The sequence below is a fragment of the Athene noctua genome, chromosome 2, assembly GCF_965140245.1.
Source record: "Athene noctua chromosome 2, bAthNoc1.hap1.1, whole genome shotgun sequence".
NCBI classification, from domain to species: Eukaryota; Metazoa; Chordata; class Aves; order Strigiformes; family Strigidae; genus Athene; species Athene noctua.
In genome coordinates, this window is record NC_134038.1 from 127871424 (window position 1) to 127888693 (window position 17270).

The following is a 17270-nucleotide window of genomic DNA, read 5'->3' on the forward strand; positions in this document are numbered from 1 at the left end:
CTCGGCGCCGCTCTCCCCCCCCCCCCTGCCCTTCCCTCCAGAGCGTCTGGCTCTGCCGGGGCGGCCCGGGGGAGGCGGGGCGGGACGGGGCTATGAGCCGGGCGGTGGCGGCGGGGAGCTGAGCAGCAGCGGCAGCAGCAGCCGCGGCGGCGGCGGCGTAGGGCTCCTTTCCCGGGCGGGACCGGGGCTGTCCCGCTGCGCCCGGCGGCTGCCCGGGGCGAGGGGGGAGCCCCGGAGCCGGGGGAGCAGGGGTGGCGGCTGGCGAGCGGGTGGGTGGGGGGGTCGACCCCCAGCGTGTGACATGATCGACTCGCAGTCCGCCGAGAAGATCAGCAAGATGAAAAAGTTGCGGAGAACTTTATCGGAGAGCTTCGGCCGAATAGGTGAGTCCTGCCCCCCCCGTCCGGGGCCCGACGGCGCTGCCCGGGGGGGGGCCCGGCTGCGGGGGGCGGGGGACTGAGGGCTGGGAACCTGGAAACAGCCGCGCCGACGGCGTCCCCGAAAAACGTTTCTTGGGGAAAAAAGCTCGGGAAAATAAGAGCCCAGCAGAGCTCTGGGTCTGAGATGGAGTTCGCCCGAAATAGGCTAGAAAAAACAAACTATAAATGAGAGTTGGCTAGCGTGCCTCCGTTGCCGAAGAGAAACCTTGGCAAAAAGCAGATGATGATTTTCGTTTTGTTGCAGGTCTGGTAATTTATTTTCTGTTCGGGCTGCACGTTTATTTTAAGTTGGGGCGTGAGATGCTGAAGCAGATAACGGTGGCCCGGTGAATTAGGAAGCCAGACAAAAGAAGTCTGTCTGTCATCTGCTGCGAAGTCTTGTCCTTCTTTCACTGACATAAAGCAGGAGGTAGCATTATCTGAACGCTGCTGCCGAGCGTGTTGCCTCCCGGTATTACCGCGTTGCGTTTGGTTTTGATACGTTTGGGTTTTGCTTTTGGTTTGTTTGTTTGTTTGCTTGCTTGTTTGTTTGTTTTTTTCCAGTTGAATTTGTTACTGAGAACAATGCCAAAGAGTTCAGGTCTGCTTGGACTGGTGTTTCTCTTGGTCTTTGGCACACTGCCTTGCTTAATTCATAGTTTAAAGCTTTAATTCCCACTGACAGCACCAACCCGCAGCTGAGCAGGGAGAGAAGGTACCTTGGAGGAGGTGTGAGGCGTCCCCGAGCTGCCTGGGCAGAGCACCCGGAGGTGGTGGCAGAAGGCCGGGCAGCCGCTGGGATGGGCGAGTGGACACAGCAGCCCGATCCTTGCAGACCCTCTGTAAGGACCCTTCCACAGCCCTCGCCCATGGGTCGTCCCACTGGGACATTTTTCTTTCCAGTCAGCCTGGCTGGCAGATGTGTGTGGGTCAACTTTCAGTGCTGCCTTGTCCCAGCGAGGGGATGTGAAGTGCCAGTGTTGCAGCCGTGAGCTGTGGCATTTGGTTCTCCCTCTGTAGCCCTACCAAGGAGGTGTGTTAAAGTATGTGGGCATTATAATTTTTCGTGTGTTGTGTATGCGTTCAGCGGATTACCCTTAGCTTTTAAGGACTGCAAACTTAAAGTGTAGGATAGCGTTTGAAATCGGGTATCTTTTATTTTGCTACTGCAAGATGAAAAAGACTGAGAAAAGCTCACTTGTGTTTGTAAACTAGGGAGTTTTAAGGGTAAATGCCAAATTTCAGTTGTGAGGAGAATGTCAAATCATGGTTATAAATTTCTCTGTCCCCATATGAAAATAACTTTCACCTGTCATCAGTCTTAAACTTGTAAAATGCATTTAACTTTCTTTGATTAGAAAAAAACCCAAGCAGTCAGGTGTTTGGTCTGTCACGTGCCTGTATGAGTATGTATAGACACAGAGAGACACTCATACAGAACCGTGGAAAGGTTTTACTAATGATGGAAGTCATTAACAAAGAAAATATTTTGAATGAGGATGCTGCTTTGTTGTAATGGTGACAGTCCTGTTAATGCCTTTTAGGGAGTAAGGCCCCTCTGGCTGGTGATTTCTGCATGTTTTAGTTGGCTCTGTTGGGTGATCATCTCTTTTTATCATTTCTCACAAATTAAACAACTGTTTAGTTTCCTTGGGAGCCTTGGCCTGATTTTAGATACATGGATTATTATGTCTTCTAGCTCCTCCAGTTCTTTGTGCATGTGTGCACAAGTGTAGGAGTGTGGTTGGGTGCCTGGTTTGTTTGTTTGCAGTGGTTTTGTGATTAAAACTCAGCTGCGCCCAGCAAGACCGTTCGATCTTCAAATGCTCTAATATTTTAACCACCATTCTGGTAACTGCACTTCAAGGGAAAAAAAAAAAAAAAAAAAGTGTAACATATCAATATGAGGTTTGAACATAGTCCACTCCCTGATACCAGAGCCACAGATAAACCCATGCAAAGCAAGAAACTCTTAACTTACATACCAGGAAATCCTCAGTTAAAACACGTGCTGTACTTAACCCTTATATTGAAATGAAGGACAGAAAACCAAAACTTCATTAGAAAAAGTCTTTCTGGGTGTTTGTCACTCTTGTTTTACAGCTCTTTTTAGAAGATCTGGTTCCTGAGTGAGATTAGCAATTACTAATTTAATATACATCTGATCTGGAATTTTGTCAGTCATCTGTTCAGTTGTGATTTATTATAAATAATGATATTTTAACTTTTCCTGTTCAGCTGCAATTTATGTGTTTTTATAGGTTTAACTACACAATATAGCATCATGAGCATAATCATGTAAATGACACAAGAGGAACGTGGTGTTTGTGCCAAATAATTAGTGAGTCAAACCTTGATGTACCACAGCAGGGAGCATCTGATGGTCATTCTTGAAATGGTCAGGCACTGCTAGGCCTCCCCCCTCTGTTGGCAGTATCCCAGTTGCCAAATACAATTCTTCCAATACTACAAAATGCCTTAATTTTGATACCAAAGTTTATATTGGCCTGTTGGGTAAGCGTGGTGGAAATGCATCCTAATTTTGTTGGCAGTGTTGGGGTTTTTTTTGCTAGGGCTTGCCAGATAATATTCAATAAACTACCTAGAAGACTACCTTCTCCTCACAAGGTAATCCTTTCTATTTGAGAAGGCTGTATCAGTAATGAGTTTATAAGGTGATTTTTTTTTATTTTTTTTTTTACAGCGTGTCAGTGTATGTTAATTAATGTTTGAAGCTATTTGCCCAGCATCTTTAGATAAAACCAGTTTAGTAATCCCTGGGGCATAGCAAAAAGGGCCAAAGGGTACCATCGGCAGCCTCAGGTAGGCTTGGCCCATTTTCTTAACTGTGAATTGATGCTTTCCAGCCACTGGCTTTCCAATGACTGGGAGAGGGTGATGAAGATCTGGCTTATCCTGCAAAACTGTGATCTCTCCTGTAACTGTTAAGAGTACCTAGTACTGAGATTGTTTATTTTGCTGAGCTGAAAAATGTGATGTGGGAAATTGTCCATCTCTGAGCCTTCATCCTGAGCATTTGTTTTGTGCTATGTACAAGTCTGATAAAGGTTGATCCGGCACTGTGGTGTGTTGGAGGAAATTTATATGGCCTATGGTGCTAAACTGAATTTTATAGTCTAAAACTGACAGGATGGCTCTTTACTGAATAAATTACATGCACACAGTTCTCGAAAAATGAACTATCTTTGCAGCTGAGGCACCCTTTCTCCTGGCAGAAGTTTTCTAGTGATTCAAGGAGTGTCCCTCTTAAAATTTATCTAATCATAAAGAACTTATTAAGATCTAAAAAATTTGCAGATTCTCTTTATTGATAGGCTTCTGGCAGCCTATCCATTTTTATACAAACATCCAAATTAGGTTAAAAATTCAGATTTCCTTGCTTACATACTGTGTTATTTGTATAAACGAACACATCATGCTGTATGCTAACCAACTTGTAGAGATTCAGTTGACTCACTGTTTATTTTAGCATTTAAACCTTTATTAGGTTTGGGTCTTAGCTTTACGCTTTGATAATTACGTAATTAAAATTAATAATGTGTAATTTTATAAAATTATCGTGATCTTTTAGTTACGTGAAGAGTTCTTGGCTATGCATTTGTCAGACTTCATATAGTACCAAAATCATATTTGAGATCTCTTCAACTCGTGCCATTTAACTTTTCTTACACCATTTCTTTAGTTGAAAACTAATACCAGGGTGGTAAGGAAGGAAGAAAAGGAAGAGAGAAAAGTTGCTGAGATTGCTCACAGTGCACTGAAAGCTGTGGTCTGTGGCCCTTCTGAGCATCCCTGGGCTTTGTTACTAGCTCCTTACTAATACAAAGGTTATCTTCAGTAATCTCCTCTAATGTACACTCACATAGCTCACATACCTGAGGTAATGAGAAGTTCATTTGTAAACAGCTTTTTTTTTTTTTTTTTTTAGTTCAGCGAAGCTTTTTTTTTAACGGTTTAAAAAGATCTGCATTGTTGAGGAAAAAAAATTCTAATATAATTTGTTGTATAAAATATGCTGGTTTGATGATTTATTTTGAAGATGCTGTGTAGTTAATTAGTTGAGAGGGAAATTGTTATTAAACAGAATCTGATTAAATGAGTGGCCAGAACTCTCGTATTCTTATTTTTGGATATTCTTAAAAAACTTCTTTTAGTCAAAGGTAGAAGTTAAAGACAAGCCAAAAATATGCAGTGGATCACAGATTCCCATTCCTTGTTCTGTTACATTGTAAATTCTGCTTGGTTTTCTGTTTTTTTGTTATTTCCTGAATGTTTTGGTCATGTGAAAATCTTGTGTTTTGGTAAGGGAGAGAAGCTTGTCAGCATGACCTAGGTGTGTCATATACTAATTTATAGCTTGTATGTCATTGTGACCTGAAGGATAAAAGATTAAAAAATGTGTTCTTAAAAAATGTTCCACATGTTGGGTTTTTTCTCTTTTTTTTCCTTTTAATATCCTGACTCATAGTTCTGGGTACTTGGGATTGGCAGTCTGAAAACGTTTTGTCCGGCATTTAAAACCATAAAAATGCATTTCATGATAAAAATGTACAATGTGTGCCTCAGATCTCCTCAGCAAAATCCCAGGGTTTGTTTTTTTGTTACTAAGCATGAAATCTAGATGAGTAATTGTAAAACAGTAATCCTCAAAGGTTTGAGGGAAGACATGTTCCATGTCTCAAAGAAATGGGAATTTGAAAGCAAAGACAGGCTGGACCATCCCTGCTTTTCTGTACAAGGAGAACTAGGATTTGTGCTTTGCTGCCCATGGCAGAGGTTGTGGAGCTGCAGCAGTTTTGGTGTATGTGTCCTGCCTCTGTTATGCCTCTGATACAGCTTCTGCAGTTTGGGGTTTTGGTGTTTGGGTGTGTTTGGTTTTTTTTTTTTTTTTTTTTTTTTTTTTTTTTTTTTTTTTTGTTTTGTTTTTAAGGCTGATAATGCTTTTGCTTCTGAAGACAGGGTTTGGAAGAGGTGGTGGTTTAGAAACTACTACCAGTGATTTGAAGGCAGAAGGAGCACATAAAAGAGCAAAGAAACTACTGGAGTCTAGATCCTCAACTGTGGTAGGCGCTTAAGTATTCTTCTCCTGCAGAAATAAATGCATTTGAAGTGTAAGAAACATTACACGCTTAAGTGATGAAGAGTCTTCTGAGGCAGCACTGCATGAACTCAAATTGCAAACCTTTGTGTTTTAAACTGAAAAGGAATAGTGCCACCATTGCAGTCAATGCAATGGTTTGTCTTATTTTAGCTCTTCAAGAGAAGTGAATGGCGAGCACTGTCAGGTCATGGTGTGCTTTACACAGTCCCTGGTTGGTCCGTACAGAGAAACTGAACCAGTCTCATACCTTCAGATGGACACAGTTCAATGGAGATTTGGAGAAAATAATTTTCTTTACATGTCAATAAAGATATCCAGTATGCTAAAGGAAAAGTTTTCATCAGCTTAATCTTTGTTACAACTTAAGAACTGCTATTCATGTCTTTGTTTTCTTGCTTTACCAGTCCACATGATTTCTGTACTGTTTTCCTCTTTCTTGTTTGTTGATTAATTGCTGCTTAACGTGTAAGAAAGACAGGAATCTCATCTGCTTTATTGTAAGTCATATTGTAAAAAAAAGCATGCTACAATGCATACTATTTCATAAAGGTTTAGTTCTTGACAAACTGTATACATGGTTAGATGTTTATTATACTTTCTCTTTTTGAAGTTCAGTCAGGCTCTTCATAAAGTGTTTTCCTGATCATTAGGAATTAAAATAAAAAAGCCCTTGCGAACTCTTATTTTCTTTAACCTGAGAGGATAATATTTTTCATAAATATGTAAATTTACTTGCTTGGAAACATGCTGTGCAGTCCTACATTCCATTTACAGATTCAGATTTTGAGTATAAAATTGTTATTCATGCCAGCCTGTTCTTTCCTATTATAACAGGAAAATGCTGCTCTATTTTTCTCTTTTCTGGTGTTAGTTACTTAGTAACTTTGTGCTCATTGAAATGCAGTACATATAACTATTTCTCTTTTTTTTTTAAGCTTTGAAGAAAGAAGATAGCAGCTTTGATGAGGTAGGTTAAATATCTTTGTATCTTACATAGTCCAGGTATGCTTTACTATTTCTCATTAGTGCTAAAAGAAACCTGTAGATGATAGTGTTACAACATGCAGATGTGTTAATACATACCTATTTCTCGACCATATTTTCATTTTCCAAATAACTACCAGATGAATTTATTTGTTGAAGGCTCTGAATGGAATGCTTTTTTTTTTTCCAGAATATAATAAAACTGCATGTTGTATGAAAAGTGGTCAGTTAAAAACATTCCATGTGGAGAAAATACTTTGTAGAACATTACCCATGATAATTCTCATAATTGTAGGCCTGTACTATAACAGACAGTGAAAAAACATCACTCTTGAGAGAACACCTCATATAAAATACTGCTGCATTGACTTCTTGCTGACCGTGTCAACCGAGATAGATGCTTCTTGTGAAATAAAAACAAAACCAACACCACAAAACCAGCAGCTAGCTGTATTGGTAAAACTGATACTTAATTATTCAGTGTAATCAGTTGGGGGTCCTGACCTATCTGTGATATGATATGTGTGTTAATTTGTAAAATATGCTGCTTGTGATTTGTGCTTGCTTTTATTTATGATAGGCTTTGAGAGGTTCAGGTCAATGCAAGTTGTCCTGCAGTTGCCAGTTTATGCAGGAAGAAGTGTGAAGACTTGTCATGTTGTAGTCAATGCTTGCCTTGTACTTCCCTCTGCCACCATAGCTGGAAGCAAATAGTAGTATTTTCATGTGTTGATGTTACGCTTCTGGCATTTCTGTGTTTTCTTCTTCATTGCATGCTGTAATCCTAAATTCTTGGCTGATTACAGTGAAATAGCTGCTGTGTAATGCCAGATTCTAGAATAAATAAATGATGATGTAATATTCTTGGTTCTGGATCAAATCAGACTTCATCTCTTTCTAAACAGATCGCCCTGAGTTTTACACCCCTCTGCTCAAATTCGGTAACAGTGATATAGATCATTTGGGCTTTTCTGATGTGATGTGCATCACAGACCCCTCTCAGGTCTGAAGTGAAGGTCCTGGGGTTGGACTCTGTTTTCAGGAACCCTTGTCAGATCACGCAGCAGTCCCGACTATGTATTTCTCTTACAACACTGGTAGAACTCGCTTCCTCCCTAAAAGTTACACATGTGGATACATGGTTGGTAGACTCTGAATCCTTGTTTTACAAATCTGGTCTGGTTTTGTCCAGTACTTTCTTTTGTAGTCTGCAGTGGTGTAGCTGTGTAATGATCTACCCAGTAAGCACCTTGTATTAAATTTGATACAGAATTTGAAAGGATCTGTTAAAAAATGCTTTCTTATGAAGATGGCAATTTTTCTGTCCTCTCCCATTCCCTAGGATTGTTTATCTACAGGTTGTGTGTATTTTCTTTAAACCTGGCTTTCTGTTTGAAGAGGGACAACTTGAGCAAATTTTTGTTTAAATTCAAGGACTTTGGGGAAAAAAAAATCCTTTAAATATGTTGATGTGAGCTACTCCAGAGGCAGTAAGAGAAGGCTAGTGAGAAGGGTACACAAAAGAATTTTCTTCTATCTCCTGTAAATAGTGACATTAGCATCAACTGATTCTATAGTTTCAGGTGACACTTGTTAGAATAAATAAAAGTGTGCTGAGATTTTTATGTTGTCCTTCTTATCTCTTCAAACTCAGCGCAATGGTTCTTGGCAATTATCTAGCCTAATATGTGAGTTGGAGAATGGGCTGTACCACATATCACTTAATTCCTTTCTTTTCAAACATCCTTCAAATCAGTAGATAAAACAGTCTATAGTAACAATAGTGTACCTGATTGTAATGACATGTACTTCTAAGGGAGATGATGTCTGTAAGCAGAGGAGTGGGCACATCTGTTGGTCTCAGAAGGCTATCTTGAAAAGCACTACTGAGACCATGCCATGATATAAAAGGAAAGGAATCTAGTCTTCTGGCTAGTAGATGTAGTATTGATATATCAAGGATGCAGTTACAAAGAGAGTTAGACAGTAAGTGGGAATATCAGGTGAGAAGGAGAGAGAGGAGGTAGTTGTCCAAGCACTTGTTTTACTTCAACTTTGTAGATAGCCTGCTATGAAAAATGGTATAGTCAACTGTTGAAACATAAATTGCATTTAACAGACAGCATGTTCTCCCTGTACAGTTAGTAAAAAGATACTCTCTCCTTTCACGGTGCTGAAAGATGCTGTGTGTCTCTTGCCAGTGTGTGCTTCCCCTTTCCTGGAGGGGGGTTGGCCTGTGGAGCAGAGCCTGAATAAGTAGCAGTGAACTTGCCCAGGAGGACTCTATGCTCCTGATACTGTGGTAGAGGAGGAGAACTCGTGTTTTAGCCTTTGAAGCTGTGACCAGTGCACCAGTAGCAAAGGCTGGCCAGCAGGGACCTGAAGTCTCCAAGGGCAGAGAAAAGTGGGATGAAGAAAAAGACAACATCTCTAAAGCTGCAAGGTATGGGTTTGCAGCCGGTTTAGTTGTCAGATTATTCTGCACATTGTAGGTGCTACAACAGGATCTTACTTGTTTGTCCTTCAGGAATCGAGGGTGGAGAAATGAGCTGTTTAGCGGATATTACTTTACGTACTTTACACTTGTATGCCGTAGCTCAGAAATGTACAGCGCTGTGGGAAGTCGTCTTTCTTTAAAGTGAAAAGACTAAAAATTAACGTATCAAATCTGACAAGCAAGTGTATCACATAATTGTTTTCTGTGGGTTATGAAATTAATCCCTCTAGTAAATTAGGACCAAAAGAATCATGAATAGCAATTCATGTGAATAAGTTGCATGTCAGAAAATACTTTTAATTGTTCTGGAACTGTTTTGGGGATCTTTGTGGTGCATTATTTCTGCCCATAAGGTAAGAGCACAACAATAGCAAGAAGGAGTAGTGTAGGATTTGTCACTTTTCTGGTACCTGCTGTTGTGTTGCTCTGATTAAATTTTGAATAAAAAAACTCTTCTCTGTAGATGCTGCCGGCCTTTATTTCAGTCCATGAGAACACTTGAATTAATCCATTTAAAACCATTGACAACCTATTTACCTTCATAAGATCTTATGACATCTTCCAGAGACCCAGGTGAATAAATGAGTAGGATACAGACCACTTTTTGTATAGTCTTTCATTCAAAGCAACAAAGTAATAGTGTGGGTTGTTTTTTTGGTGGTTTTTTTTTTAAACTTTAGCCTTTTGGTTTTTGTCATACCAATGTTTACTGGTCACATTGTGGGAATGGGAACATAGACTTACTTCAGTACCTCCTGAAATCAGCAGGAAGATTCTCAGTGTTTTCAGTGGTTTGTGGCTTGGTTTCTTCTATCATGAAATACCATGGTTTGGGGGTGGGCTGCAGACTGTTCTTGTCTGTTTTCAAAGTTAGTTTATCTGGATGGGAGAGAGTAAGGCATCTTCTCCTTGTGTCCTGAAATGTTGTTACCTGCTCTCTGAAGAGGGCAAACTGGCAACAAAAAAACCCCAAACCAAAACCAAAAAGGATTGCTCTCCTCTTCCAAGCAGCCTAAATTTCACTCTCTGCATGTAGGTTCTGGCATGGAAAGTATCTGTTTCATTCTTTTAGGCAAAGCACTGATAATCTACTCTGGATACCAAGATAGAAGATAAATACATCTGGGGAGTACTGCTAGATGCAAAGAGCAGTCTATACAAATGTTTGGTACTTGAGTGAACATTTTATTTGTGCCCCAGTAGTTTGTCAAAGTTTAGAGTAATAATTTCCAACTATGCAAGACTGCTTTGATGTCTTTGGACTGTCTGTCTTACAATGGTGGAACAATTTTCTTTTTCACTCAAATGAATGTGATCAAGGCCAATAACATGTAGCTTAGCTGCAGCATAATTGTTGGAATGGAAGCCACTATTGATGTGACTGACCTCGTTGGAAGGCTGGTAACCTGTTCCTTTGGTTAGCTGCTTGCTGTTACAATTTATTTCTAAATTATTGTCAGTCAGTCTTGAGCTGTTTATTCTTGTCGTTCTGTTGTTAGTGGTTTCTCTAAGCACATAAATTGTGGTTTAAGACTTTCAGTCATGTGTATGCAGACTAGGTAAGTTAATATCAATGTCATAATGAAATCAAAACAAAATAATCCTAAGACTTAAAATCAATATGAATTGCTGTGATTATTACTTCTTATGTGGTGAGTTGTATTGCTGTTGTTTAGCTGTATTTTAGTGTTGATTTTACCCAATATCAAGAGCACCATTTTTTTAAGGCCACCTTCCTTAGGAAATTAGGGTACTGTGATTGTGCTTCTGCATATGTAATACTTTCTGACTCCACCCAGTAACTTTGTAACTGGCCGATACTAGACACCTAGATGCTTGGTGAAGAAGCACGTGAGCTGGCTGAGGGATAGAGATAAGAATCTTCTCTGATGGAAAAGCTGTAATGCAAGTTCTTGTGAGGGTAGAAGAATCTGGTTGGAGATGTTTTGAATACTCTGATGTCAGCAAAATCTTTAATACTCATCTGCTTCTTACTATGTTTAGGATCTCCAACTCTGAGGAAGCCAAATTTTGTTTATTTCACTCATGGAACAACCTCTGTGTGTTTGAAGCAGAAGTGTGTGAAAGGGGACGGAGTTTTGCCAAGTTGCTTCTTGATTCTGTAATGTGCTTGCTCTCACAGTCTCTCTCTCAAAAAGAAACCAAACCCCAAGACAAAAAGGTTACTCCCTCTGTGGGATGTTGCCATGAAAAATGTTTTGGTTTAAAGGACACCCATCTCTGAACCAGAACTCTTGTGTAGAGAATATTTTGAATTTGGAGAGATAAAGGGAAGCATCTAGTTGGAAAAAAGTAGAGCTCTGTGAAGAAGGAACAAGAGGAATTCAAATGCCATAATGCAGGAGGCATATAACACGCTAAATAACATTTATGCATTTTTTAAAAAAAAGTTTTATGTACAGTAAGTAGCTTGAGAGAGAAGTGCATGTAGGAAGTATAAATATGGAATTATATCTTCTACTGCAGGAGAGGATCTGGATTATGGGAGATGGAGGAGAGGCAAGTCTAGCCCTCCTGAGACTCAGTGTTACTTTTTGTAGGATCTTGGAATAAAAATTGATTATTTTACTCCTGGGAGACTTAAAAGGGTGGAGTTGGTGTGTGACAGACTGAGGGAAGACCCTGTGATACAAAGGATTTTGGAAGCTTTCTCACTGTCCCATTTTTGGGTGCAGTAATTCTTTATTGATCTAGATACAGTAAAATCATTACAAGCCATGGGTGAGCTCTCTGCTTCTTGAGGAATTTGTTTATATTTAGGAAGCAGCAGACTGGTGACTACTGAACTGCTTTACTTTGTGATGTGTGGTATGGTGCGATGGAGAATTTCCAGAGAAGTGGTTAGACTGTGTTGTATGGGTAATGTTTATAAATGGTCTGAATACATTTGGGGTGGGGATGTTACCAGTACTGAGAACTTGGGTTTGATTTAGGGTGTATGATGACTTTGATGCAGTTCTCATCTGCTTAATGCTGGGATAAGCAGGTGGTGTGTGGTTATCAGTTGAGAGGTGACTGAAGGCTTATGGGAAAGGTGTAGGAAGTTATTCTAGAAAAATGAAAAAAACCCCAAACTGAATTTGGAAAACAAATGTAGAAGTATAGGTGTCAAAGCAGTTTCTAAATAGTGCCAAGGAACTGGGTCGTGAAATCTTCGTCTAGTGGTTTAAGTTACTTTGCCAACTGTGTGCAAAGGTGGTTCAAGTGTCTTGAGAAATTAGTCCATTCAGACGTATGTCACAAAGCAAGGGAGAGGAAACATAATTCCAGGCAGAAGATAACAACTTGGTATTGGAAGTTGCTGTTTATGAAGAGTTACTTGAGATAGGACACAGGAAAATTTTTTTTGGGGGGAAAGAGGGAGGTAAAAGCTTAGTAATGGGATCTGATGCCTCCTGTGGGTGACCCATCTTAATTTACTCAGTTCTCAGACTCACAAGGTCTTTGCATGTCGGATAGAGATTTTTCCAGTCTGTTGCCTTTGGAAGAGAAGATGGGTGGGAATCATGTTGTCTCATGAGCCTTCCCATTACAGAGGAGATTTCCAGGGAGATGTCTTGGTGGGTTTGTGTTTCTGCCTCTTCTTATTCCACTTTTTCATCCCCACAGTACTCTTCACTTACACTACTGAGGATTTGGTGTCAGTCCATTGGTTCCCTAGCAGCAGATGGCTTAGACATGAGCCTGCCCAATATACTTAATTGTCTCTGCTGCCATGTGCCATGTCTTTGAGGCCATTCCAACAAACTATAAATCTGAACTGTGTCACTAGTTTTTAGGACTGATGTGTGATGATAGCGCATGTGCATTTGTAGCAGAATAGTGCCAGCACTTGAGGTCTTATAAAGCCATTCTCAGCTGTTTAAGGAATAATTCCTGTTAAGGAATAATTGTTTGTGCTAGACAAGGACTGAAAATATTACCTAGCAAATGTGCTGCAGGTGAGTCTGAGAATGTTGAGCATAGATGGAAGAGAGCAAATATTGCTGTTCTCTTAGAGTGTGGCAGCTTCTCCCTGGATCAGCTGTGGGACAGATGTGCCTTTCATCAGTCTGTAAAAATGTTGGTTTGTAAAACTTCCAGTGGCTTAAAAAAACCCAACACTTGGACAGCCTCGCTTAATTTCTCATAGAAATACCAGTATTTATATGGTGACGAGGGATTCCTGTCACTTCCCTGTGCTGTGTTGCACATGGAAGAAAGTCAAGTTCTGGAAGATGTGAGACACTTCAGAACTAGGTCTAGGTGACCATAGTGCAAGCTAGTAAGTAACTGAGAGGTGGCAGGAAAGCCACCAAGAAAAACTGACTATGGAATGGCTACTCTGTTGAATCCAGTTTCAAGTCTTTGAAGCAAAATCTGAGACCATGTGGAAGGTTTTGAGATTTACTTGGCAGTGACTTTTTACTCATTCAGACCAGGAATTGTTCTCAATGTTGGGGGGATAAACCTGGGCTTTAGCAGACTAAAACTTGAGAACCTTTCAGTTGTGGTTGGGGAAGAGTTTTAATCTTGGAGCATCCCTTAAATCTGTTGAGTGGCAGTGGTTTGACTTTTTGCCCCAGCCATCAGTGTGTTCAGTTGTGTGTTCTTCTGCCTGGCAGGTGACAGTGCATCCATTTACCTTTCAGCAAGTGTATATTATTTTCATGTGGTAAGAAAAATGGTTAAGTCAGTTGTGAAACTGCTTATGCCCCTTCTCTGCCTTCTCTTCTCCTGTAGACACCAGATGGAAGAAGGGTTCATGTTACTAGTTAATGTGTATATGTTCTTTGCTTAACTCTTCTTTGAAAATGGATGGAGCAGAACTTGGTCTGAATCCATGTCCACAGCAGTGACTTGTGAGGATCCGGCCAAAGTGCTGACATATAAAGATCTGTTCTGGTCTGCAGGTGTTTTAGCTATCAGAGAAGCATTGTAAAATGAAGATGAATTTCCAGGCCTATTTCTCTCACTTGTGCATGCATATTTTTGTGTTGAATTTTTCTGTTGATCAAGTGAGAGGATATATGCATTCCAGAGATGTGGAGTCTAAATACAAGCTAATTATTTCAATGAAGTATGCTTATGTGTAAACTCTGCTGTTTATTTTCTTGGGATATATGGGATACAGTAATTTACTAGTAGATTAAGTAGAGTAACAAAACATAGTATGTTACATATGGGATTCGTAGCTTCTTGTTCTTGGCCTTGCTGCCAATCTCCTGGTTGTGAGGCAAGAAATAATCATGTGACTTCTGTGATAGGTCTGTCTCTTCCATCTTCTTTGTGCTTAGACTTGTTGCTTTTTCTTTTCCTTTCTTCCAAGCCACACTACTAACAGACATATGACTATATTTAATATTTCATCTTCTCATGGAAGGATCTAAATGAAAATGATTTCTGTCTACTTTTTAGCTTTCCTGAGAAATTAATGTATGATACCTCATTTGCTGTGTGTCACAATATCACTGACAAACATATATTTGCAGGATCCCATCTACAGTAATGAAGGTTTTGAGTCAATTGACATCTCTATTTAGAAGAGATAAGAAAAGGAGATTGCAGACTATGACTAGTTTATTTAAACACAATGGATTTTATGTGCATAAAACAATGTCATTTTGATGGGAGACGGTCCTGAAGGGTATAGGGGTCCAGGAAGGCTGGGCACCCTTTAAGAAGGAAGTGTTAATGGCAGAGGAGCTGGCTGTCCCCACGTGCTCTAAGAGAAGCTGGTGACAGAGAAGACCACCCTGGCTGAACAGGGAGCTTTGGCTGCAACTCAGGGAGAAAAGCAGCATTTACAGCCTTTGGAAGAAGGGGCTAGCTACTCACAATGATTACAAAGATGCTGTGAAGCTATGCAGGGTGGAAATCAGAAGGGCTAAAGCCCAACTGCAAATTAATCTGGCTTCAGCAGTCAAGGATAACAAGAAATGTTTCTATAAGTATGTGAGTAGCAAAAGAAAGACCAGGGACAGCCTCCATCCCCTGCTAGATGCAGGAGGAAACATGGTAACAAGTGATGAGGAGAAGGCTGAGGTGCTTAATGCCTTCTTTGCCTCAGTCTTTAATAACAAGACCAGTTGTACTGGGGGAATCCAGCCTCCTCAGCCAGAAGACAGAGACTGGGAGAACGAATCCCCCCACATTCCAGGAGGAGACAGTCAGTGACCTGCTGCATCACACAGACAAACACAAGCCTATGGGACCAGATGGGATACACCCGAGGGTGCTGAAGGAGCTGGCTGGGGTGCTCGCCAAGCCGCTTTCCATCATTTACCAGCAGTCCTGGCTGACCGGGGAGGTCCCGACTGATTGGAAATTGTCCAATGAGACACCCATATATAAGAAGGGTCAGAAGGATGATCCAGGAAATTACAGGCCTGTCAGCTTGACGTTGGTGCCCGGGAAGCTGATGGAGCAGCTTATCCTGAGTGCCATCACACAACACATGCAGGACAACCAGATGCTCAGTCAGCGTGGGTTTATGAAAGGCAGGTCCTGCTTGACAAACCTGATCTCCTTCTACGACAGGGTGACCTGCTTATTGGATGAGGGAAAGGCTGTGCATGTTGTCTACCTTGACTTTAGTAAGGTCTTTGACACCATTTCCCACAGCATTCTCCCTGGATGGCCGGGCCCAGAGAGTTGTGGTGAACGGAGTTAAATCCAGTTGGTGGCTGGTCACGAGTGGTGTCCCCCAGGGCTCGGTTTTGGGGCCACTCCTGTTTAACATCTTCATTGATGATCTAGACGAGCGGATCGAGTGCACCCTCAGTCTGTTTGCAGATGACACCAGGTTGGGTGGGAGTGTTGATGTGCTCGAGGGTAGGGAGGCTCTGCAGAGAGACCTGGACAGGCTGGAGCCATGGGCTGAGGCCAACTGGAGGAGTTTCCATAAGGCCAAATGCCGGGGGCTGCCCTTGGGCCACAACAACCCCCAGCAGCGCTACAGGCTTGGGGAGGAGTGGCTGGAGAGCTGCCAGTCAGAGAGGGGCCTTGGGGTGCTGATTGACAGCCGGCTGAACAGGAGCCAGCAGTGTGCCCAGGTGGCCAAGAAGGCCAATGGCATCCTGGCTTGTGTCAGCAATAGCGTGGCCAGCAGGGACAGGGAAGGGATCTGAGCCCTGTGCTCGGCACTGGTGAGGCCGCTCCTCAATTCCTGTGTTCAGTTTTGGGCCCCTCACTACAAAAAGGACATTGAATGACTCGAGCGTGTCCAGAGAAGGGCAATGAAGCTGGTGCAGGGTCTGCAGCACAGGTCATACGGGGAGCGGGTGAAGGAACTGGGGGTGTTTAGTCTGGAGAAGAGGAGGCTGAGGGGAGACCTCATCGCCCTCTACAGCTACCTGAAAGGAGGGTGCAGAGAGCTGGGGATGAGTCTCTTTAACCAAGTAATGAGTGATAGGACAAGAGGGAATGGCATGGCCTTGAGTTACGCCAGGGAAGGTTTAGACTGGATATGAGGAAGCATTTCTTTCCAGAACGGGTTGTTAGGCGTTGGAATGGGCTGCCCAGGGAGGTGGTGGAGTCCCCATCCCTGGAGGTGTTTAAGAGTCGGGTTGACACAGCACAGAGGGATATGGTGTAGTTGGGAACTGTCAGTGCTAGGTTAATGGTTGGACTGGATGATCTGCAATGTCTTTTCCAACCTAGACGATTCTGTGATTCTGTTGATATTAAGGCCTAAAGAAATTTTTACACCTCTTTCCCTTTTTCCTTCCAGCAGAGCTTGCTACTTCAATGCCAGTTGAGTCACAGTCCTGTTAGTACTTCTTTTGTTCTTCTCAGGTACAGCAATTCTCCTTACCAAGCTGGAAAATTCAGACTTGACTATTACAAGTTATTTAGATGTGGAATATTGGCAGTAATTTTGTAACCAAAAGTAAGAGTGAATGCTGCTGAAAACTTAATGATAAATGATGAAGGTAAGGCCACTGAACGAGCACATAGTGCATTATCACCAGTTCCAAGTAATAACAGGAATTATTTATGTTCAGGTGTTCCGAAGAGTTACTTAAGCTGAATTAAGTTTCCTGGTAGGATCTGGGTATTTTTCAATGCTGAGAACTAAAATCAATGTTACTAGCTTCAGAAGTTATTCGTTGCTGTGCTGGCCCAGGAAAATCAGTGGTTTAACAATATTTTTTCCTGCTGCCATGTGCTCAGCAGGGCTTTTCTTTGTATGTGAACTTCTTAGTCTCATAGCTCACATATACATACGGAAGAACATATTTTTGTA

At 41.6% G+C, this 17270-nt stretch overlaps 1 protein-coding gene across 1 annotated transcript in view; it reads left to right on the forward strand.

The window, feature by feature from the left end:
• The first annotated feature begins 281 nt into the window (after nt 1-281).
• Nucleotides 282-17270, forward strand: part of CDK14 (cyclin dependent kinase 14) — a 319737-nt gene continuing 302748 nt past the window's right edge. The window contains exons 1-2 of the mRNA XM_074900249.1: nt 282-383; nt 6477-6508. Coding sequence (XP_074756350.1) covers nt 302-383; nt 6477-6508 — 114 coding nt within the window. The 5' untranslated portion in view covers nt 282-301. The remainder of the gene's footprint in view (nt 384-6476; nt 6509-17270) is intronic.